The 26,423-nt window shown below is 40.5% G+C and overlaps 2 protein-coding genes across 2 annotated transcripts; one reads left to right on the top strand and one right to left on the bottom strand.

The window, feature by feature from the left end:
- The first annotated feature begins 1,042 nt into the window (after positions 1-1,042).
- On the top strand, positions 1,043-7,776 carry LOC143214213 (uncharacterized). The gene is made up of 3 exons (XM_076434951.1): positions 1,043-1,055; positions 2,097-2,380; positions 3,428-7,776. Exons 1-3 carry the CDS (start codon positions 1,043-1,045, stop codon positions 3,764-3,766), a joined length of 636 nt encoding a protein of 211 aa, XP_076291066.1. The 3' UTR covers positions 3,767-7,776.
- Positions 6,297-18,014, bottom strand: LOC143214212 (uncharacterized). The gene is made up of 5 exons (XM_076434950.1): positions 14,275-18,014; positions 11,642-11,895; positions 10,723-11,518; positions 6,467-6,596; positions 6,297-6,338 (listed from the first exon to the last, which is right to left on the bottom strand). The coding sequence occupies exons 1-5, from the start codon at positions 18,012-18,014 to the stop codon at positions 6,297-6,299; spliced, it is 4,962 nt and encodes a 1,653-aa protein (XP_076291065.1).
- Between the last annotated feature and the right edge of the window lie 8,409 nt (positions 18,015-26,423).

Genomic DNA, 26,423 nt, shown 5'->3' with positions numbered 1-26,423 from the left:
GTTAAAAAATGATCAAAAATGATGGCTCTAACAACGTGGAACATTTTCAGCAACATCTCCTCTAAAAGATCCTGCAAAATTCGCGTCCCCCCTCAGACCACCGTGAAAATTATGATAGTTTAAAGCGTCGCGTGACACGCAATTCCGCGGCGAGTCGCGTTGCACGAGACGCATTGACGACCACTCAGCGGCTCTTAAGAGTGTGAAGACCTAGCCCAGACCAATCTTATGAATTTTTTAGATTATACGACCATTGATAAACATTCAAACTTCTTGCTAGCTTAGATGAATCATTTGTATTTGAGAGATCATAGTAATAGCATCGTAGTATAGCATCACAGCAGCCAATTTTGCATTATTATTCATCATTCACACGATTTTTCAGACATTTCCGGTGGTGTGACAAAAAAATGTTTCGTACAAAAAGTAATCAGTAGTCAGTCTTCTACAAATTTCAATACAAAAAATTTCAATAATTTTTGTTTTTTAATCAAAAATGGTGTGCACCTTGAATATTTATTTATAACTATATATTTTTTATTAAATAATGTTATAGCTGACGCCAAGACTAATCCAACGATATATTTAATGTGGTCTTTATGTTTTGAAATAATGGTGAACAGCCAGTTTTCAAATATTATTCATTATTCACACGAGTTTTCAGACATTTCCGGTGGTGTGACAAAAAAATGTTTCCTACAAAAAGTAATCAGTACTCAGTCTTCTACAAACCCCAATACAAAAAATTTGAATAATTTCTTTTTTTAAATAAAAAATTGTGGTCAGCTTCAATATTTATTTATAACTATATATTTTTTATTTAATAACATTATAGCTGACGCCAAGACGAATTCAACGACCTATTTAATGTGGTCTTTAAGTTTTGAAATAATGGTGAAATAGGCGTGAACAGCTACCGAGCCATTCTGGCCCACTGTGTGGCGCAGCCAAAAACATTCTGCCCCTCGTGGTCACGTTCAACAAGGCCCCAGCCCATCCCTTCCAGGGACCCTATTTCGCATCTCTCCTTGCGCCGCGCACGATGAGGGATGCAGGTAAACGGGAAACGTTTTATTGCCTTTTCGCTGGGCAATTACTAAGGTACGGTCAAGCATCTGACTCGCAGCCGTTCGACCGTAAACGCATAACCGAAATCTCCAAACCGTTATTTTTAAAACTAAACTTAGTCCTACACGGACGTATAATTCCAAGAGATAACATAATTGTCTTATGCAATAAGCAAGCGTTACGCGTCTCTGTCAACGGGTTGCGTCGCTTCCGTCATGTCCCGACATATATATATATAATATATCATAGCTTCCTTTACAAAATGAGAAAATGATAAATGATCCAAAACTTGGTATCGTTGGAAAGAATCTCTCATCGATAATATGTTAATTATTTTATCCTGCTCCGTGCCAGTTCAACGATTACTTTCCGTTCAAGCCACGTTCAAGCCCCACATTATTAGAGCGAACAATGTTGCTTATCACTCGACTGCAGATTTTTATGCAAAACAAAAATTTCTAGTTTAGTTACTTTCTAGAAATAGAAAATTCCTTTTTGCGCAACCCTTTGCACTCGGAGCTATTCCTACTCGAAAATTTCTTCCTAGCTAGAACATTTCCATTCCCTATGATTTTTTTTCATTTTATGGATATGAAATTAATAGAAATAATATGTATTCTATCAAATGATGATCGTAACACAGTTTAACCACGGGTTCCTACCACTTGATAGCGGAAATTAATTAATCAATTATCAGCTTGAACGGAAAGCACGGAACGAGGAGTATGCGAACCACAGATCGTGTTAATTATCGCGTAACACTGTTCTCATTTTTGTACAGGGTGTACCGATAAGATTACGCGTAAAGATCACCGCACAGCTGGATTCCGTACCTTTAGATCGCTAAAAATTTTAGATCCCGGGGAAACCGATCGATCGCAATTTTCCACCTAATTTTTCAAACAGATCTTCACCGATCCAAAATCACAAAATCGACCTGTGATAGTCTTTACGCATAATTTTGCTGCACCCTGTTCACAGGAGAATTCCCTGTACGTTACAGGTATTACAAAAATAATATGTTTAAGTGAATTTTACGACTACGATTAACTCAACTCTAACATGTGTCACCGCACGCGTTCAATCTCTAATTCTACGATTTATCAGCTATCGCATTTATATTTTAGGTTCCCGCGATATAGGAGGAAATCGTAATGGTTTTTACGACGGTGTGGACTACACGTATGATCGAGGATACGATGATGACTTCGAGAATGATTTTGTCGTTTCTCAACGGCGTTACAAAGAACGTGCTGCCGCTGCTTTCCTCGATGACTTGGCTGACATAAGACGCAAGCGAAGAGACATGCAGGTTGCGATCAAATTATGACACTCGCGCGCGCGCGCGATAAAGTGGTAACTTTCTAGGGAAGAGTACGCGATTCGAGTTAGCGGAAAAAAAATTCAATCGCTATATTTTATACGGGTCGATTTCCGCATGTTATTATATCGTTACACTGCGGATTTTACATGTATTTACGCATGGCTGTGTCTAGTACAGGCAGAAACCTGGTCAAGTTTGTCCGGAAAGTAATGCGACCACATTTCAAAAAAAAAATTATTCAATATACGAGTACAAACCTTAAAAATTCTTCAAAGTAGGACCCATGATCCATGTCCCGATCTATGCCATATAGTACAGAACCGAGAATAGACTTAAATTGGGACTGTACCGACAAAAGCGGTGGCATCGGAAAACCACCAACCCGTCGGCACTCTGATATATCCTCTCTACACTCTCTACTCTCTAGCAGAGTAGCTTGATCGGACCAGCTGATCGGACTGATGTTCTATCTGTAAATATGTGGTGTTGCTACGTCATACGTTCTGCCCTGCACTAGAGACGGCTGTGATTTACCTAAAAAATGAGTATACGAGTCGCGAAACGGTAAAATATAATATTGGAAGAATCGAAGAGAGCAGCGTCGCGTTATTTTCAGCTTGTTCAAATGATCCACCGATAAAATAATTTATTATCACACTCCTGTTTTTCTTACGATTGATACGGACAAAATTTTTATTTTACATAAATGTTTCAACTAATCATTCTTCAAAAATAATCTTCCGGATCGAAGTATTTCTCCTTTGTATTTTCATTGATGTAGCATTTATTCTTTTTACCTTATAAAGTGTATGTTATGTTTATTTATACGTATACATATGTATATATTTTCATAGAATGCTTTGGAAAATGAACAATATTATGTCAAGTTACCACGTATATATACATATATAATATACTAATAACTGTGAACAAGGAGTAGACAATCTATATGCCTGAAGTTGCTTTAATATAAATATAATAGAATAAAAATACATATGTATAATAGAAAGAAGAAATAAAAACACTTTCTTGCAGGATCGCATCTTCGATGTAATCGACTTGAATGCCGAGATTGAGAAAGCTAAGACCACTTTGGAAGCAGCTGATATCGCTTTCCAGAAACACGCAAATAAATTCGACAATACTGAGAACTGCGAAGACGCGCCAGAAAAAAGAGCACCGAAAACCATCAAATTTATCAAGGTTCCAAATGTAGACATAGAAACATGTGTACCGTATTCGAGAAAGTCGAAGCAAGAGAGGCAAAATAACGCGTTACCAGAACCGGAATCCATAGAAGATCCACTAAAGAAGCTTGCTTTGCTACCAATAAAAAGGAGATTCTTAAAAAGGAAAAAAAGTGTCTCGTTTTAAAAAATACTCGGTGAATAATGTAAGTTGTTCCAACACAATTTGACACGTAAGTCTGTCCGCATCGTGTGATGTTACTATATCAACAGAACATTCTCAGAGGAAATTATTTTATATATTTCAATCGCTATTATCATTAAAAGATCATACACACATCATACTAGTACCAGCAATGCACACAAACGTTTAGTCGCTTCAACATCTTACACTTGGATATTTTATTATTATATAATATAATACTGCACTGTATATATCTTGCTTGAAATACAAATATATTTATGAAAAAATCCAGTGTGCAATTATTTATTGTAAATGGTGTATTAAAGGCAATTCATCAAACAAGTTGGAATTTTCCACCTCGCGCATCGTATGATCGTTTCAAACTGTTATTTTCAGAACCGTTGTTACTCTTGGATACATATGTATATTGAACTGTTACGTCGCAGTGTGGTGGTATTAGGGAATTCGCTGGGTGTGCGAGACGATGCATTCTTTCGGTTAGGTTAGTCAAAACCTTTTTTTTCCCTAACCCATCCGAAACAATGCGTCGTTGTTACACGCGTTGAGCCCAACCTGCCATGAGAGTATGCATCGTTTTACTCAAAATTTTTTTTCCCTAACCCAACCGAAACAATGCGTCGTTGTTACACGCGTTGAGCCCAACGTGCCATGAGAGTATCCATCGTTTTACTCACCATTTTTTTTTCCCTACCCCAACCGAAACAATGCGTCGTTGTTACACGCGTTGAGCCTAACCTGCCATGAGAGTATGCATCGTTTTACTCACAATTTTTTTTTGAGCCCTACCTGACACGAGAGTATGGATTATGGATGCCTGATTTGGGGAGCTTCGGGGAGAAACAAAATCTTGATCGAACGGGCACAAAGGATTGGACTAGGCAGAGTAGCGAGAGCTTATTGTACGGTTTCCCGTAACGCGCTATGCGCTATTACGGGAACCCTTCCACTGGAGACGATAATTGCCGAACGTGCGAAGCTGTATAGAGTGAAGCAAGAGTACAAAATTCTTGACAATGACTCGGAGGAAACGAGAGAAATGAAGATGGACCGGTTGACTGAGGAAAATACTGATATTCGAAAACAGTCTTGGATTGATTGGCAGGAGAGTTGGAACGTCTACCCTAAGGCGTTATGGACGAAAAGGCTGATTTCAAGGGTGGAGGTGTGGAGTCTGAGAAAATTCGGGGAGTTGAACTACCGTCTGACTCAAGTTTTGACGGGTCATGGGGTGTTTAACTCATACCGTCATAGAATTCGTTGCGCAAACACCGATGTGTGCTGGTTCGGCTGTAACGTCAGGGATGACCCGGAACACACTATATTCTACTGTGACAGATGGGCTAGAGAAAGAATCTATTTAGAGATTGACCTCGATGCAAATTTTACAGTAGAACGTTTCCAGGAATTGATGTTGAAGAGTAAGGAGAACTGGAAGAAGATAAATAGGTTTATATTTACAATAATGATAGAAAAAGAACGTTATGAGCGTTATCTGGAGAGAAATGGCGAGCATAATGATTTCCCGGACTCCTCGACCTCCTAACGCTGATGTTCCGGGACTGAAAGTACCCATAGTATAACAGGGGAAAAAGAAGATTTTATAAGATTATAAAGAGACACACAAGAACAAGAGTGGTAAGATTCGAGGTAGTGAGATGCGCTGTAATGCGATAAGTAGGTCGCGCAGATCACGATAGCCTTGAAAGTTTATGAGGCGACGGGTCCTTATGGGCCTTGGGCGGTGGGGTTTTAGAGGGTATGGGTAGGGATATATGGCGGATCATATAGTCCCGTTTAACCCGCACAAGATCTCAGGGAGTGCCGAGTCCCTCACTACCCTTCTAAACTCTGTCTCATGAGAGAAGGGACTCAATTCGCGCAGCTCGACTGAGGCAGCGGCTTGCTGCGAACCTCCGAACTCCCACTCCACTACCCACTCCCCACTCTACTCGACGCGAGTATTCATGTACACGGTGTACCGGAGTGAAACGGGTTAGCATGAAATGATTCGGAATGGGAAATCGGGACTATTTGCACGCGTAATAAATAATATATTTAATTTATTTGTATAATTTGTACATTTTTTTGTAGATATGTGTTATTATATTAACACTTATCTACAAGAAATGTACAAATTACGATTTACACACAAAGAATATGATTGAATTATGTAAAGACCCAATATATTTTATTTAATTTTATATATAATTTGTACATTTTTTGTAGATGTGTGTTAATATATTGTATCTACATAATTTTGACACTTCAAAAACACTGTGCAAACAGAACACAAAGAAAACTGTGGAAGCGTGCGTAATGCAGTACACCTGAGTACACCCGGTAGAACGCGAATGAGGCAGTCTGCAGCGCTGCGGCGCGTGGCGTCGCTTCAGTGCCACTGCGCGCATGCGTTGTGCATTGGGAGTACTACCAATCAGGGCGAACCTGCGCAGCGAACGACGTAAACTGGTCGTTACCCAAGTCCCTTCTCTCCTGAGACAGAGTTTAGCTGTCATCTGTAGGAGGGTGTGCGTAAAAGGATTTTCCCACCGCCCTTAAACAAAAAAAAAAAAAAGGTTAGTCAAAACGCATATGAGACGATGCATTCTTTCGGTTAGGTTAGTCAAAACGCGTGTGAGACGATGCATTGGTTAGGAATGGCTGGTAGCTTAACGACCACACTCGTAGCAACAGGGACACAGACTGGAAACAATTCACCAACAACGAAGGGGTGAGGCATATCGGTCGGTATGCCTTGGGGCTAGTGTAGTCTGTTTTGCCAGCAAAATCTAATAAGGCATAGCTAGGTACACTGTGATTACAAGTAACCAAAATTAGACAGGACTCAAAATCGGAATCAAAATAAACCGAGGACTTGCTCACTGTTTGAGCCCTGGAGAAGGCTGGCAGTCTTGAATAGTATCTCGTCGGTGGTAGAGCGGACGCTTAGCCTGGATCAGATCCCATGCGCACGGTAGAGCGGATGGATAATTTTTATGAAAGAGAAATTATTAAAAACATTCTCTCTCTCTGTTTCTAGATTTAATATACAACTTGGAGAAAAGTTCCCGAAAGTTAGACTTATATTTTGCGTAGTTTTCTGCAAAACTGGACATGAAAATATAAATTAATTTAATATTCAGCATAGGATAGATTATACAGGGTGATTCACTCAATTGTTACAAGTCATAACTCCAGTAATTATTGCATTTACAAAAAAATGTCTTGGAGAAAGATAAATGGTTCGAAGAGAACTACATCTGTAGGCCTTCAAATTTTTTTTACATGCAGCAGTGCATGTGCAATTAACAATTGCATCATTTCTTTAAATAGAAATGCATATTGTTTTTTACACAGATCGATTCTTCTGTTCATTCTACGTAAAAAATTATTAGGGTACTGTTTGGGAACCCGGGACTAATTTAGGTTTAGGAGTGGACTGTATGGAAGACGAAAGGATCGGGTACAAACACAGAAGGGAGTCCGGATTGGGGAAGGATGTGGTAAGCGTGAGCGGGAAGAAGTAGACGAAGGAAAATGATATAGAGAGAGGTCGCACGTTGTTAACAAACCGTGATTTATTACGTTGCAATCGCGTATACTATAACTGGTGCACAATCGAGTTAAGACAGACAGGTATCCCGAATGGCAGTCTATAGAGTTCCAAGAACTGGGCGCGATATAAAACGTGTTAATCGGATGGCTGTTAGAACGAGTCTAATGAGCTGGTAATGCGAGCGATTAACGGTCGGTTTCGGGAGTCACGTGATCGCGCATCACGAACGCGATACCGGGAATCGCCAAAACACGGGCGTTGTGTACATCGGATTCGCAGGACGCGAATCCGAGGTACGGGTAACGCGGGGGGTCGGCTGAGGGCCGTATCGCTCGACATCGATATCTTAAACTACCTTATTTTCTATGTGCTTAATCCTAAACATACCGCCCGCCTTGGATTTCTGGAGAAATCCGAAATCAACGAAACCAGTGATACACAGGAGACGGTGACGCGAATTTAAAGATCGATTGCCGCCCGCCGTGAACGGTCGGCGAGGCAAGATCGAATGTATGAACACAGCTGTTGTCAACACACGGGTGTCTTGCGAGTCGCGGGCTAGACAGATGCGTCGTTGCTTATATCTACTTATATACACTATACAGGGTGTCCCAAAATTCGTGAAAATCCCGAAAGGGGGTGGTTCCTGAGACCATTCTAAGAGACATTTTCCTTTGCACCAAAGTCAACTGCGGCTTTGTTTAGGAGTTATTAACGAAAAACACGGACCAATCAGAGCGCGCCGGCAAGCGAGTGTCGGTGGTACGCCGCGACATCGCAACGAACAAGAGTTTCTCGATAATGTGAACCCTCTCCGATTTTGATGAGCTTTGGATATGTTGTCAAGACCATGATTCTGAACGACATTTCTCTTTAGACTTTTTGGCGATCGGCTTTAGTTTACGAGATAAGTAACTTGTAATTGTAAATCGATCGATGTACTATCTGAACTATCTCCTCTCCGATTTCGATGAGCTTTGGATACGTTGTCAAGACCATGATTCTGAACAACATTTCTCTTTAGACTTTTTGGCGATCGGCTTTAGTTTACGAGATAATCGTAAAAAAAGAGAAGAAGCAGAAACTGATTGAATTAAAAACTCACGTATTCAGCCGTAAATCCATTTGCTGCTTCGAAATGTGTGTCACTGGGTCACTCGGTGACGAACTGCACAGATGTCTTCAGGTACACGGCAGTACCGAAAGCCAAGGGACGTACGGCCAGGTCGACGAGCTGCACAGCCGGTGGTAGAAGGCCTAAGGGATGCGCGGTCAAGTCGACGATCCAGAATTTCACTTTCACTTTCGAATCGATAAATAATTCGTATGTTTATTTCAAACAGATGCCTTGAAATTTTTCCACACTCACAATCACTGTTTACATTTGTCAACACATAGTTATGCACTAATAATAATTGCCATATCCCTTGTACTGCTGCACAAATCACAACAATCAGGTAATGCAATCACTAGACTGCGGATTTCATGCATTTGTAGCAAACACGAGTAGGTGCATTTTAATACAGTAGAGAGATTAAAATAATTTCAAAGCACCATAGTATTATTTTCAACTTCTTAAAATGATCACAGTACGAATCAAATATCTGTCTGGCTCCTGTCCCTTGTAATAGCGGCAGCCAACATTAATTTTGCATAAAGATCCGCAGTCTAGTGATTAGTTTAAATATCAATATCAAAAACACAGCTAATAGCAACCGTTAGTTTTGAATTGACAAGTCTTTGGAGATGTTCTCTCTACCGCGGCTCGAACGACACTGATTTTCCTCAAGATTTTTCTAAAGAATTTAGGAAGGGCATTTAGAGTGTCGAAATTCGAAATGCACGCTGTAGCACGAGAACGACGGGACGGTTAGACGAAAAACAGAATGCGAGAAGGACCGCTGTAAGCTTTGTGGCAAACACATGTTTAGTTTTTCCTGCAGGTTGGTACGTAGAGTCGATGGGTAACTGTTCGAAAACGTCATCCGTCCTTTTACCCAGCAAGGGGTAAAAATGTCAGGTCAGCGTAGCATCCCTATTGTCCTATACCTTCCTTAAGAAACTTTCTAAAAGAAGGACAGACGACGTTTTCGAACGGTTACCCATCGACTCTGCGTACCAATCTACAGGAAAACCTAAACATGTGATTGCCATAAGTCTTAAAGCGGTCCTTCTCGTATCCTGTTTTTCGTCCAACCGTCCCGTCGTTCTCGTGCTACAGCGTGCATTTCGAATTTCGACACTCTAAATGCCCTTCCTAAATTCTTTAGAAAAATCTTGCGGAAAATCAGTGTCGTTCGAGCCGCGGTAGAGAGAACATCTCCAAAGACTTGTAAATTCAAAGCTAACGGTTGCTATGTATTAGCTGTTTTTTTGACTGTGATATTTAAACTAATCACTAGACTGCGAATCTTTATGCAAAATGAATGTTGGCTGCCGCTATTACAAGGGACAGGAGCCAGACAGATATTTGATTCTTACTGTGATCATTTTAAGAATTTAAAAATAATACATTGGTGTTTTGAAATTATTTTAATCTCTCTACTGTATTAAAATGCACCTACTCATGTTTGCTACAAATGCATGAAAGCCGCAGTCTAGTGATTGCATTACCTGATTGTTGTGATTTGTGCAGCAGTACAAGGGATATGGCAATTATTATTAGTGCATAACTATGTGTTGACAAATGTGAACAGTGATTGTGAGTGTGGAAAAATTTCAAGGCATCTGTGTAAAATAAACATACGAATTATTTATCGATTCGAAAGTGAAAGTTAAATTCTGGATCGTCGACTTGACCGCGCATCCCTTAGGCCTTCTACCACCGGCTGTGCAGTTCGTCGACCTGGCCGTACGTCCCTTGGCTTTCGGTACTGCCGTGTACCTGAAGACATCTGTGCAGTTCGTCACCGAGTGACCCAGTGACACACATTTCGAAGCAGCAAATGGATTTACGGCTGAATACGTGAGTTTTTAATTCAATCAGTTTCTGCTTCTTCTCTTTTTTTACGATTATCTCGTAAACTAAAGCCGATCGCCAAAAAGTCTAAAGAGAAATGTTGTACAGAATCATGGTCTGGACAACGTATCCAAAGCTCATCGAAATCGGAGAGGATTCACATTATCGAGAAACTCTTGTTCGTTGCGATGTCACGGCGTACCACCGACACTCGCTTGCCGGCGCGGCACGGCGCGGCGGGCCAGGACGCGCTCTGATTGGTCCGTGTTTTTCGTTAATAACTCCTAAACAAAGCCGCAGTTGACATTGGTGCAAAGGAAAATGTCTCTTAGAATGGTCTCAGGGACCACCCCCTTTCGGGATTTTCACGAATTTTGGGACATGTATTGCATCTGTTTACCGTTGAACCTCGGTACGGTTTACGGTACGGTATCAACTGGTCGCGCCTTGCCGCGCAGCGGATAAGGCGGCTCGGACGGAAGGTCGATCGGCAAAATACACAATTTTACGATGGGCCTCTTGTATTGGGATTGCGCGGTTTTCACCGTCACAACACGCACGATGCCATCATCGCCGGGATGACATTCGATGACGCGGCCGAGCTCCCATTTACACGGGGGGAGATTAGACTGCCGTAATAAAACTAATTGCCCGACAACAATATTGGGCTTTTGGGTTTGCCACTTAACGCGTTGTTGGAGACCCTGCATATAATCTTGCGACCATCGTCGCCAAAAACTTTCCGTCATTTGTTGGCATAATTGCCAACGCGAGAGACGTGCTTCTTTTAAATCGAGCAACGATGGATTGGGAACAGCCGTGAGGGCTGCCCCAATCAGAAAGTGCCCAGGCGTCAGAGCACAATAGTCGTCGAAGTTTTCCGATACTGCAGCTAGTGGGCGCGAATTCAGACAAGCTTCAACCTGGCAAAGCAACGTCGCGAATTCTTCGAAAGTGAGTGTGTGGGCTCCAACAACTCGTTTAAGGTGGTACTTCACGCTACGCACGCCGGCCTCCCACAATCCTCCAAAATGAGGGGCGGAAGGTGGAGTGAAGTGCCACGTGACACGATCGAGCGCTAATCGATTGAGCGTCGTGGGATCGCGAGTTGCTGCACGAAACGCGCTCGCGAGCTCACGATCGGCGCCCCTAAACGTTGTGCCATTATCGGAATAAAGGGCACTGGGAATGCCGCGGCGCGAGCAAAAACGATTATACGCTGCAAGGAACGCAGCCGTCGAATAGTCACTTACGAGTTCTAAATGAACTGCCTTTACGACCATACAAATAAATAGCGCAATATACGATTTGCGAGAACGTTGACCGCGGCCGGGTGACGTACGAGTTTGAATCGGACCTGCATAATCGAGACCGCAATGTACAAACGCTCGAGCCGAACGCGTAACTCGAAAGTCCGGTAATTCTCCCATCAATGCACTTTGCGGTGCAGCCTTTTCGCGTGCACACTTAACGCATTTATGCAGAACGTTTCGGACGGTGGGACGCGCTCGCAACATCCAATATTCTTGGCGGAGAATGCTCAGTGTCAGCTGCGATCCAGCATGGAGAGCTCGCAGATGCGCGTGAACAATTACACTGTCCAACACCAAATTTGATTTCAATATACTGTTGGGTCCTTCTTATAGAGTTTTTTGCGCTGATTCCGAATCTGGTTTTAATTTTTTTCCTATACGTCCAGATTTTGAGAAAATGGAGTTTTAAAAAAAGACATATTTTTCAACTTTAAACAAATATTGCGATGTTATTATAAAAGATATTGAATTGTTGTTTACAGCAAAAGATTCTGTAGACTTTCCCGAATACAGTGATATCCAATATTAATACATTATGATTGTTTAAACATGTTTAAACAATGATTAAAGACGGAGATGCACCACTTTTGCACCAATTTTTGCGGATATTTTCGAATTTATCTCAAAAAATAAGGGTCCAGCGAAAAATTGAACTATACCACGCGAAAGAGCAGACTTTTATCTTGAGAAACCCCCCTGTGAAGTTTGCATGGTCGACGTTTTTACCGAACCAGAAAGCAAAATATCTTCGCCCGACATGCGTTGACGCCAGTGGTGCTCTTCCACTAGCGCGGTCGTTCGTCGGGATACGGCGCGGCGCGCTGCGATGAAACGGCGCGTGGCTATAAGCGCGCAATTATGTCAGCTTACTTAAATGTAAAATTTTATTAAATGTTATATTATTGTTATTTATTATTTATTAGTATATTTATTCTGTATAAATTATTTTTGTATTTTTTAATGTTAGTCTCTCGTTTATAGTATATTTAATACAAAAAATACCTTTTGTAACAAAAAAATAATTTATTCACACACTACACTATTACACTATTTACAATGCTAATATATATGTGTACACTATTCAGATATAATACACTATATCGATTTAATATGGAGCATACTATTTTAATTATGTATTTAAGTCAATAAAAATAGTCCCGTTTATATTGTGTTTGGACTTATTTTACTCGGAAGAATCTCGAGTGTTCATTGGCACTATAATTACAATACATAGATAAGACGACAATTACTGAAAATAAAATTTTTCAGTCACAGCATTGCAGACTTTCCTTACATTGTATGTATTCCGTTGTCCGTAGACCGTCATTTATTTCAAAATATGTATCGTGTTGGTTCTTAAGAAAACTGATGCCAGAGTTCAGTTTCGGCTTTGTGTTTGTTGAAATCAGTCGTGTCAAGCATTTCAAATCTGCATTGCTACGTATAAAACTTCATAAAAAACATTTATAGTTATTTATAGTATTTTAGTTGTTCTGTATATAATATATGTATTTTAGTAGTGTATTATATTTGAATAGTGTACACATATATATTAGCATTGTAAATAGTGTAATAGTGTAGTGTGTGAATAAATTATTTTTTTGTTACAAAAGGTATTTTTTGTATTAAATATACTATAAACGAGAGACTAACATTAAAAAATACATAAAATAATTTATACAGAATAAATATACTAATAAATAATAAATAACAATAGTATAACATTTAATAAAATATTACATTTAAGTAAGCTGACATAATTGCGCGCTTATAGCCACGCGCTGTTTCACCGCAGCGCGCCGCGTCGTATCCCGACGAACGACCGCGCTAGTGGAAGAGCACCACTGGCGTCAACGCATGTCGGGCGAAGATATTTTGCTTTCTGGTTCGGTAAAAACGTCGACCATGCAAACTTCACAGGGGGGTTTCTCAAGATAAAAGTCTGCTCTTTCGCGTGGTATAGTTCAATTTTTCGCTGGACCCTTATTTTTTGAGATAAATTCGAAAATATCCGCAAAAATTGGTGCAAAAGTGGTGCATCTCCGTCTTTAATCATTGTTTAAACATGTTTAAACAATCATAATGTATTAATATTGGATGTCACTGTATTCAGGAAAGTCTACAGAATCGTTTGCTGTAAACAACAATTCAATATCTTTTATAATAACATCACAATATTTGTTTAAAGTTGAAAAATATGTTTTTTTTTCAAAGCCATGATTTTCAAAAACTGGACGTATAGGAAAAAAATTAAAACCAGATTCGGAATCAGCGCAAAAAACTCTATAAGAAGGACCCAACAGTATATTGAAATCACAAAAAAAGTTGAAATTTGTTGGACAGTGTTATTAGCGTCAATAAGGGATGGGATTTCAGTATAATCGGATGTTTTGCTCGTTCCGACAATTTGGCGTTTTTAAGGCGCCCGCCAACTCGAATTAGGTTGTCCTCGTCTACATATGGATTAAGGGAGAGGATACTGCTCCTTTTATTGAGAGGGCGATGGTGACGAAGCGCTTGCAGCTCTTCAGGAAAGAGCTCTTGCTGCATTTGTCGGAGCCAGAAGGTTTTTGCGAGTTGGACTTCCGACGCATTGAGGGCTGGACTTACGAAGTTCACTCCGGGCTGTTTTCGAATTCGGGCTACGAATCGAAAAATGTACGCAGTGACTTTCAACAATTTTGGCCAAGACGAGAAGCGATCACGGAGCTCCCATGGCGTACGAGCTGGACAAAGATTGACCGGAATGGTCGGACGTTCCTCGGTGATTGTGCCAGACGGAGCCTCGGGAATATTGCAAGGCCAATGTTCGGTTGAGAGTTTCAGCCACGAAGGGCCTGTCCACCAAAGGTCATGAGCCAGTAGTTGGGACGGAAGCAGGCCGCGAGATTTGCAGTCTGCGGGATTTTCCTCAGACGGTACGTGGCGCCAAATGGCATCGGGTAGGGTGGAATTGATTTGGGCCACTCGATTTGCGACAAACGTTTTCCATTTTGACGCGGGTTGTCGAAGCCAACAAAGCGTGATAGTCGAGTCCGTCCAACAATAAAACGGGACGTTCTCCGGCAGCTCGTGCAGTGATTGTCGAATGAAGACGACGAGATGAGTAAGGAGAAGGGCGGCCGAAAGTTCGAGCCGCGGAACAGTCAATGGTTTGACTGGAGCTACTTTCGATTTGGCGGCGAGTAGCGAGATGACGATTTGACCGGAAGAAGTCACGAGGCGCAGATACACTGCAGCAGCATACGCTAATGTGGACGCATCAGTGAAGCCATGCAATTGACAGGAGCTGATGTTTACATCCTGGTGCGTCCAGCGAGAAATTGAGAGAGAATTCAGTACTGGCAATTCTAAACGGTATCTCTCCCAGCGTTCGAGAAGGACCGGAGGAAGTGGGGAGTCCCAACTGCATTTCTGCACCCACAGCTGTTGCATGAGTATTTTTGCATACACTGTAGTGGGAGTGACCCATCCTAATGGGTCGAAAAGGCGAGCAATGTTTGACAGGACCGCTCGTTTGGTGCACACGGCATCAGACGGAAGCGTGACTTTGAAGCGGAATGCGTCGACTTCGGGACTCCACGCGACACCAAGGACCTTGACAGTGTCATCGGACTGCAAGATTTTCTCCTGGACTATTCCATGATCATGAGGACTAATATCAGCAAGCAAATGCGAAGCATTGCTTGTCCACTTATGCAGACGGAAATGTGCCTTGCTGAGCAGTGCAATCAATTGATTACGAGCCTCGATTAATGTCGAGTCCTCGAACGCTCCAAAGACACAATCATCAACGTAGAGGTGGTGTTGAAGAACGCGCGTGGCTAAGGGGAATTGGGACCCTTCGTCCTCTATAAGTTGTTGTAGGACTCGAAGAGCGAGAAAGGGGGCCGGAGCGGTACCGTATGTCACGGTCAGCAGCTGATAGTGACCAATGGGCTCCGACGGAGACGACCGCCACAAGATACGCTGATAGTCAACGTCTTGTGGATCCACCAGTATTTGGCGGTACATTTTTGTGATATCGGACGTTAATACGTACCGATATTGTCGGCACCGAAGAATTATGGTCGGAAGATCGGTTTGGTGCTTGGGTCCGATCAACAAATGGTCATTCAACGAAGTTCCGTTGCTAGTGAGGCTGGACGCATTAAATACAACACGAAGGTGTGTTGTTGCGCTGCTATCGCGTATCACCGCGTGATGCGGAATATATACGGCGTGGGGGGCGTCGATACTCGACGGAGGGAGCTTACGCATATGCCCAAGTTGTAGGTACTCGCGTAAGAAGTCATCGTACTCGGCATAGAGTTTCGGTTTGGGTTGCAGTCGAAGTTCCAGTTTGGAGAGCATTCGTTCTGCAATTCGATAAGAGTGCCCGAGGTCGCTTGGAGGGTTCCGTTTGAAGGGTAAACGGACCACATAACGACCGGACGAATCACGTTTATGTGTGGTGCGAAAGTGATGTTCGCATTCTTGCTCTTCGTCTGTGAAATGTGAAGTAGTCGGTATCTCCACAATCTCCCAGAAACGACGAAGGTCGAGATCAAGCGGATCGGACGGGGAGCAATGATAGATCGGGACGACTGGATAGGACGTGGACTTGGTCGAGCCGGCGGGTCCGGACAAAAACCAACCGAATATCGAATTTTGCGCGATTGGCTCGTACATGGATCCAGCGCGGAGTCCTTCCACTAATATAAAACCGTATAGATCCGCTCCTATAATAAGGTCGATGGGATCGGAACTCGTCGGATTTTCGTCAGCAAGATCAAGGTCGCGCGTATGATGCCACGAGATCGACTGGTCACTTCGCTCAGGGACGTAGCGCGTTAATGACGTTAAAATCAACGCAGTGGTTGATAGAGTCGGCCCGGTTCCGCGCTTTGATGCGATCTCGATTGTTGCCGCGTGTCGTGCATTGATTTCGCGGTTTCCTATGCCGGTAATGGCGACGGAGACGCGGCGACGAGGTACGCGTAATCGTTGCGCTAGCGATTCCGTCATCAAGGTGGTGGCGGAACCTTGGTCTAACAATGCTCGCACGCATTCACGCCGACCGGCGACGGAGGTCACAATGACCCATGCCGTAGCAAGCAAAATACGGGGGGTAGCGAACGCGGTGTGCGACGATACATGCAATGCAACCTGATTACTCGTCGACGGAGGAGAAGCAGGCGATGATGATGGATCATGCACGTCGGAACGGTTGGGCGTTGAGTCAAAGTGCAAGAGCGTATGATGTCGGCGTCCGCACTTTTGACAGGCATACTTGCTTGGGCACGCGTTGACGCTATGTTTTTGACTCAGACAGTTGAGACAACGGCGCTCACCTTTGACGAAGTCAAACCGTTGCGATGTTGTTTTCGATTTGAACAGCGGACACGCGTTTAAGAGATGTTCGGTTTTGCATAACGAACACACCAAGGGCGCGTCACGCGGACGCGACAAACGGTTGGAGGTCGCGACGTGAGTTTGAACGACTCGCTTCGATTGTTTTGGAATCGACTGGAGAGCGCCGAGCGCGCGAATTCGCGTCGCGATGAATTTATCGAGATCGGCATATGTCGGATATTCGGTGGATTCGCCCAACTTTAATTCCCACGCCTTGCGAGATGATCTATCTAATCGCGATACTAACAAATACACGATCATATCATCCCACGTATCGACAGGGCGTTCTAAATTCCGTAAAGCTTGAAGCGTTTTGTGGGCTTTATCTCGAAGGGATCTGAGCTCGCTCGCGTCCGAAGCGTGCGGAAGAGAATAGAGCGTTTTCAAATGCTCTTGAATTAAATCGCGTTTATTATCGAAACGCTGAACTAATGTATCCCACGCGATCTTAAAATTGGCGTCCGTAACCGGGAGATTACAGATAAGGTTTTCCGCTTCGCCTTTCACGCACGAATTAAGATGATGAAGTCGTTTAACGTCGGACAACGATTCATCATTAATAATAAGGGACGTGAACTTATCTCGGAAACTTTCCCACTTGGTGGGTTCTCCGGAAAACGTAGGTAGGCCGATGCGGGGAAGATCGCTGCGTGACTGGGCTGCGGCAGGCATCGTTGGAGCCGACGAGGCTGGACCGGACTTTTGCAGCTTGTCGATGTGGTCGGCAATGAAATCCGCGGCTACGTGGTGCTCATCCTCGCAGAGGCTGAACTGCTCGTCTTTGAAATAGGCGACCTTTTCGGCTCCTTCGAGTCGTCGAAAGGCTTGGAGGCGCCGATCAATTTCCCGACATTGGGCATAGGCATCCTTCAGGAACTCCCTGCGTTGTTGGAGTTTGGCCACGGTGAAGTTGTTCTGTCCTAGTTTCTTCACATTGAGAAGGACACGAACGAGAGACCTCATGGCGGCTTCCTGCTCCAACATCACGTCTTCAAATTTGGCGGCCATCTTTTCTTCGACAAAACGTGCTCACTTTTCGCGATACACCGAGAGAAAATAATCCGGCTCGAAGGACCAGTATGTTTGGGAACCCGGGACTAATTTAGGTTTAGGAGTGGACTGTATGGAAGACGAAAGGATCGGGTACAAACACAGAAGGGAGTCCGGATTGGGGAAGGATGTGGTAAGCGTGAGCGGGAAGAAGTGGACGAAGGAAAATGATATAGAGAGAGGTCGCACGTTGTTAACAAACCGTGATTTATTACGTTGCAATCGCGTATACTATAACTGGTGCACAATCGAGTTAAGACAGACAGGTATCCCGAATGGCAGTCTATAGAGTTCCAAGAACTGGGCGCGATATAAAACGTGTTAATCGGATGGCTGTTAGAACGAGTCTAATGAGCTGGTAATGCGAGCGATTAACGGTCGGTTTCGGGAGTCACGTGATCGCGCATCACGAACGCGATACCGGGAATCGCCAAAACACGGGCGTTGTGTACATCGGATTCGCAGGACGCGAATCCGAGGTACGGGTAACGCGGGGGGTCGGCTGAGGGCCGTATCGCTCGACATCGATATCTTAAACTACCTTATTTTCTATGTGCTTAATCCTAAACAGGTACACATGGCAAAAAATTATTAGATCTCGAGATATTTTCAAAAAATGTCTTTATTGAAGAAGATGCTCAAACGCTTCTCCATTACATTCTAAACATTTCTTATAACGTATTTTTATTGTTTGCATAACTGCGTTTAAATTATCTGCAGTTATTGCTGCACATTCCAGTATGATTCTTTCTCTCAGATTCTCTACAGAATCTGTGGGGTTTGAATAAATTCTATCTCAAAATATGCTCGTATAAGGTCAAACAACGTTTAGTTCCGAACCCATTTTTCCTAATAAGATTCTAGTTATTTGCTAGATATTTGCTATTTACTAGAATCTTACTAGATTTTGGGTCGAAAAAATGGGTTCGGAACTAAACGTTGTTTGACCTTATGCGAGTATATTTTGAGCTGGGTGAGGGCTCATTCTAAAGAGGAAGGTTCAACGCAGCGCGCTTTTCTCATCTCATAAGTCAAAAAAGCCTTTTAGAGACAGAAAATGCATTGAAATCTGCGGGTTTTTTTCCTAGATTTTTTATCTACTTTGGGCCCTCATATTATTAGTTATTAACATAATCTCGTTAACCTCGTGAGAAAAGCGCGCTGCGTCTAACCTTCCTCTTTCGAATGAGCCCTCACCCAGCCCACAATTTGCTTAAATAAGGTCAAACAACGTTCAGTACGAAACCCATGTTTCGACCCATTTTTCTAGTAAGATTCTAGTTATTTGCTAGATATTTGCTATTTACTATTTTCTTCTTTCTGAACCATATAATTGTTGTAGTGATATTTCAAATATATTGTCAAAGCAATATTTATATTGCATTTTTACGTTTGTTAAAAATATTAAATATTACATAATACACATACAAAAGGTAAAGAAATATCGAAAAAGTTGATTTTTATTTTTTTTTAAGTACATTGGACTATATATATATATATATATATATATTGTATATATAAAATTCTGAAAAAAATTAAGAAAAATGATTTCGACAATATTCCATTACTGAATTTTTATAAAACTGGTATCTCCCATACTTCAATAGGAAATATGCATTTTTTTCGAATGTTTTAAATTACATATGCAATTTTTTAAAGACGTTCGCATAATTCGAAAATCTGAAAAGCATATGCATTAATAATCACGATGGGACACAACTAACATATTAATATAAACGAGTTATGTACTCTGGAAACTTTAATATAAAACTCATTTCACGGCTACACATCAGATACATTGTATACATTGTTCGTTTCGTGTAAGCCGTTCGCTTCGGTGCGAGTAAGCTATCTTCTCGCATCGGTGAGATCGGTGCTTTCAAAAATATATTTAATATATCTCTACAACAATTATATGGTTAAAAAAAAGAGAAAAAAAGTGTTTAAAGAAAAAGAAAATTATTCGGTGTGGGATTCGATCCAGGGCCGGAGATTTGATTCGCAGCGGGAGACCTTGCCGTCTGCACTAATCGTATCTGCTGGAAGTATTGTTCATATATTGAAATATAGGTAAATAAAATATTTTTAAAATGATTTTTTTAAGAGTATTGCATTTTTTTGAGTTTGTACTTTATTTTTCCGAATACAAGAATGTTCACTATTACATAATACACCTACAAAAGGTAAAGAAATATCGGAAAAGGTTATTTTTATTTTTTTTAAGTACGATGCACTATATAAAAAATTCTGAAAAAAATTAAAAACGGTTGTTTCAACAATATCTCATTATTGAATTTTTATATACCTGATATTTCCCAAACTTCAATAGGAAATATGCATTTTTCCGAATTTTTGGTAATTTCCAATTTTTTAAAACCTGTTCGCAAAGTCTGTAAAATCTGAAAAAATATACATTAATAATCACGATAAGACACATCCAACATAATAATTTAAACGTGGCACGGCGAGAACTTCAATGTCGTATTACGCTTGAATTTATTTCGGATCAATTCCTTCATGCATGCCGTTCGTTTCGTACGAATCGCACGCTCGCCACAGTGCGCCGAACCATTGACAAAAATCGAAAAAGTCACTACTTCATATCGATTTAAAACAATGTTCATACTATGTCAAAATAATTCAGTTTTTGAGAAAAAGATTTAAAAAATTCAGTTGGAAATTAGTGTCAAGCGAATCTGTACGCGAATTTTAGGAAGATCAAATAGTAGACGTTTGTTGTTCAATTAACACAGATCTACAAAGCGTATTTGTTAAATTTTCAATATAGGTCTACATAAAGAAGTTGTATAATGCAACTTTTAGTATTTCTTCCACAATTCCGATCAGTTGCTATTTATGAAAAAAATTTAAATTAAAACGAAGTTTCAGTTTCGGAAGAACTGAACTGCGAATTCATATATCTACTGAAAACCACCAATAAAACAAAATTTTGTTTATAAATATCGTTTTTTAATGTTTGAATAAATACTATATTTATAATAATATCATATTGTGATTGCTCTCAATATAAATAAAAAAACCCACTTTGTTTCATGTCTCTATCATAAACAGAACAAAAGTTATTGAATTTTGTCCAAGAAACAGGCATTCCGGCGCACTGTGGATCGGTGCGAGTTGAGCTAAGCTCGACTGGATTGATCGAGCCAAGTCGAGTACTCGACTCGGCTCGACCAATCGAGTCGAGCTTAGCTCGGCTCGCCTTTTGCGAGTACTCGAACAGCCCTATTGGCGGGACCCGAATTTTTCGGTGTTCTCTTACGCCCTCTAGGATATATTCTGACTGGAGTGAGAAACAGGAGGCCAACGACGGAATTTCGTCGGTGCAGAAGACACTGTATTGGTATCGTGTTAGTAACGCGTCCGCGCGCTACACTCGCCAGCGTACCTTTACTATATCCGTGTGCGCTGCTTGTGCGCTTGTGCCAGCCGCAATCTATTTTTAGCACTTGCCATGTTGCATTGCTTTACGGCTTACGGAAACGAAACTGAAATTCGACTGTCGAGCCGTCGAGCGTATGAATCTCAATCTGGAGCTAGCCTTCGAGTCCCCGTGCATCGAGGATTTTTTTTTATTTTTATTTTTCATTACTTTTTTAATTACATTTTTTCACCTTCCAAAAAATTAAAAATGTTAAAACTATGTTCAAAATATGTATTCATTTTAAATAGAAACGTTTTCTTACTGTCATAATTGCATTAATAAAAATTGGTATATGGGAACACGTTGATGGTATTTATTTGGACTGATTGGAGAATACGAAAATGCAGGAAGTATTTTTTAGTTTATGAAACAATTTGTAGATTTATTAGTTGTCAAACAAATAATAAAATAAATTGTATAATATATATAAATTGATTTTATACTAGCATACACAAGTTTATTTGATCTTCTGTCTTCCTATAATAAAAAAACACAGTCATAACTATAATTATAATAGAATTTCATAAAATATTGAGGTTATTGCAAACTCATCTTTTTTCGCGATGATGCTCTAATTTTATTGCTTCTCTCGAATGTCCATTTCCTTCCGAGACAGTGCGTTTCTAAGTGTAAATAAAAAATGTTGATATAAAATGTATCATAATTAAACTACAAATATTCTAATAACGTAGAATGTAGTACATATTAAGTTTTAATTACCAGGATTTTCTTCTTCGACGTTAAGCACCCTTTACTGCTTCTCGTAATTTACGTATATGGACATTAGGGTGGACCTTATTTTTCGACCATGAAATTTTTTTGTCCCGTAAACCAGAATTGTAACAAATGTTGAGAAAATGATCTGGAAAAATTTTGGGGCCGATTGGATCATGGGAAAATGAGGCGCAGCAAATTTGAAAATTTTGAATTTTTTAAATCTTTACATAAATAGACGTTATGATATATCGTTGAATTTGTCTTTTTTCTCTTTAAGAATCCGTATGTAGCATAAACAGTTGTTGATAGAAAAAACATCCGTGACTTTGAAAACTTGAAATAATTACTTTGAAAAAAAATTTTTTCTCTGATACTATATCCACCTCCTTATATACTACAACTTTTGTTTGAAGAGTTTTTTTATATATACATAACTGACAGAGATATTAAGGGGCGTAATTTGCATTATTCGGAAGCATACAACTGCGCATATAGCTATTTTCATAGCTACATGCTGCCGAATAATGAAAATTACGCCTCGTAATCGAAAAAATAGGACTTTTGAGGCAGATAGCGCCCTAGATCGATGTTTTATCTAGCGTTTTTGACTAGTGAAAAACCCCTGTTTGTATTATCGAGAAATGAGTAAATGAATATCTTGCAATCCTGGAAGTCTCTCTACTACCTTAACTAAATTCATTAATACGCTCCAATCTACAAAAGAAAAACAGTTAAAATATCGGAAAAAGAAGTTATTATGAATAATAAGTAGACTGACTGAAACATAGACTGAAGGTGGTCAATGATACCGCTGAACGGGGCGTTAAACTAATGGAGGATCATATTAAAATTTTATATAGAAACAAAGTGGAGAAATAATATATACTATACAAACTGTGATGGAATATCGACAGCAGTATCCTGACGCCACAAAACAGATTTGTCAAAGGATTTTTAAATATTTTTTAATATAGAGAGAGAAACACCTGATCAATCCCTACATGCGATTAATTGCATTTTTAAGAGGCATTGAAGACAGCTTATTAACTGAGAGTTATTAAAGTTTTCATTTTCCTCAGAGTCAGTAAGTTCTTTATTTTTCTCGGAGTCATTAAGTTTTCCATTTTTCTTGGAGTTATTCAATTTTTCATTTTCCTCAGTGTCGTCAAGTTTTTTCATATTCCTAGTTGAGCGGGATGAGACGGCGGCGGGACCCGCGAATGCTGCTGTTCGCAATAGGATCTCTTCGTCCCACGACGGCGCCTCCGGGTTTGTTCGCCCGTGTGTGATGACTTGTTTTGCTGCTTCCGGCGCCGGATTTGTTCGTTGGCCATCCTTTTATTCGGTCTTTGATCCTTCGGCACCTTTTCGGACTCGTACGCTTTCTTTAGGATCGATAATTGCCTGAAACGTCGTACTCCGTACGCACAACAGATGGCATTAGTACGGTGCACGAAATCGGAAGATTTTCCTCTTGGAGTGCTCTTATGGCCTGCGGGTGGCTTACGTAACCGAGAAAGGTCGGTCCGGTCCACCCGTAATTCGGCTGTTTGACCGAGTTCAACCGGCGAAGTGACGTCGCACGCTTGCAACGTCACAGTACATATATATTCTTCAAGACAGTATGAGACGAAAATCAAGAAAAAAAATGGTGATGTTCGTTTTCGATGGATGAAAATCATCAATTGGATGCTAAAATCTGATTCAAATATTTTAGATAAGTAAATTCTGTTTATAAAAAGTTAGTTCAAAAGTAATGGACACGATACTTTGTGATTTCTTTAATTATATTTTACAAATGATGCAATCTGTGCCCATTATACAATTCTCTGATATTGGGATACTGGAAAAAATTAAAATTCGGAAAAATGGTGCAAACATGTTGCATAAAGAATTGTAAGGAATCACAAAACCGTGTTGACGATCCTCGTACGTTAAGAAATATCTCGTAAGTACAGACAAAGTAAACACCATCTATCTTCCGTATTATTCAGCTTTAAATCTGCTGCTCCGCACCTATTCAGGCTACATTGAATATTTGCCTATAATATTGTAATAAAGCATTTATAAATAAACTTCATATATATATTATATAACATTTTTTTCGTATTTTCACTTCTAGATCATGCTCCTACAATCTTGCCGGAAAAGTACCTTGTATATTAGGGTGCTTCTTTAATTTTTGACCAACGAATTAAATGAACCGCACCCCCCAGAATTGTTCCTTTAGGTGAGAAAAAAATTTGTGCAAAGTTTGAGATCGATCGGATAAAAGGATCACGTGCCCCAAAGCGATTGAAAATTTTGAAAATTTTGAAATTCACCTCAACTATGGAACATGGCACATCGTTTGATTTTGTCTTCTTTTACTGAATAGGAATATGGAAAAATTATATGACCTCCTTTAAATAAAAATAACAATGACCTTGAAATTTCGAAAATATGATTTCCAAAAAATTTTTTTATTTTGCCATTATATTTACTTTATTGAACAGTACAAATTTCTCCTCTGACATTTTTTCGTACAATCACAAATAACAGAGATATTTAAACATTTCCACATGTATTACATTTTATTATACAGGGTGTCTCAAAATTAGGTCCGGAGCCGAAAATGGGAGGTTCCTGAGATCATTTCAAGCGACATTTTCCTTTGAAAAAATGTCGTCCGCGGCTTCGTTAACGAGTTATTAACGAAAAACACGGACCAATCAGAGCGCGAGCTAGACGCGTGCAGCCCGGCGCGCCGGCAGCCGAGTGTCGGTGGCACGCCGCGATGTCGTAACGAACAAGAGTTTCTCGATGATGTGAATCCTCACCAATTTCGATAAGCTTTGGATATGTTGTCAATACCATGATTCTGAACAACATTTCCCTTCACAGTTTCTGTCGATCGGCTTTAGTTTACGACATTATTGTAAAAATTTGTAATTGTAAATCGATCGATGTACTATTTCCTATCCGATTTCGATAATCTTTGGATATGTTGTCAATACCATGAAACACATATCCACATATCCTTATCCTGCACTATAATTGTTCGTAACACCATACATAATACACTGGTACAAACCACTATAAAATGGTATCCATTAGGTCCATAAATGTTGAATAAATTCCTCACAAATGCAAGTATCCACAAAAATGCATATGCGTACCGGAATCGTTCACAGCTATGTATTTAATTCACGTTTGATGCACGTCAATTTGACTTTCGCACACGAAAAATAAAATATCAGTGAAATTAATGTGAAGTACATCCACTTAATTAACATCCTAATTCAACGTTTTAAGAAAATGCATTTGTGCAAGAAGAATCGTACGTAAATACACGCTTGCTTGATAAAACAAATGAAGATCTACAGCAAACTCGCTCTCAAACATCACGCGTTGCTATACCAATACATTGTCTATTTATCCTGTTTTCACGAATTTAGCGATTCTTTATCATACTGTCCGTAATCGATAAATATCTCATGTGTGTGAGATTGATCACATCAGCTGTCTCGAATCAGGGTGTATACGGATGCTAAATAGTTTGTACGGACGATTCTTCGTCAAATTGACGTGCATCAAACGTGAATTATTTACATATTTAAATAGCTGTGAACGATTCCGGTACGCATGTGCATTTTTATGGATACTTGCATTTGTGAGAAATTTATTCAACATTTATGGACCTAATTAATGGATACAATTTTATAGTGGTTTGTACCAGTGTATTATGTATGGTGTTACGAACAATTATAGTGCAGGATAAGGATTTGTGTGAGAACAATTTAAAAGTGAAAGGGCATTGACCCCTTCTACTCGATAATGCCATAGGGTGGATATTAGAAATGCCCTTGTGGATTTTAACGAGTAGGTAGGTTCAATGTCGTCCAACGATTTATTAAACATTTTCATCGCGCTGGGACCCCAAATGAGAACCAAGGTATGCATCAGTATGCATGCATCTGTCACTTGTGATCAGTGCAATGAACTTGTGATACATGACTGTCATACTATGACATGACGACTATGACGTTCGCAATGTACACCTCTGTTGGTCGCGTTGCAGCATGTTACGTGGATTTTTAATTGTTAATAACTAAATAACAAAGCCGAAACCGCATTTTTTTTATACTTCATTTTTGTCTTATATTATCGTCGAGAGCCACCCCTTAAATTTTCTCCCACCTGTAGTCGAACACCCTGTATTGTGACGT

This window comes from Lasioglossum baleicum, chromosome 12 (genome assembly GCF_051020765.1).
Source record: "Lasioglossum baleicum chromosome 12, iyLasBale1, whole genome shotgun sequence".
NCBI classification, from domain to species: Eukaryota; Metazoa; Arthropoda; class Insecta; order Hymenoptera; family Halictidae; genus Lasioglossum; species Lasioglossum baleicum.
The sequence above is the reverse complement of the archived record's forward strand: the minus strand, read 5'-3'. Positions and strand labels throughout refer to the sequence as shown.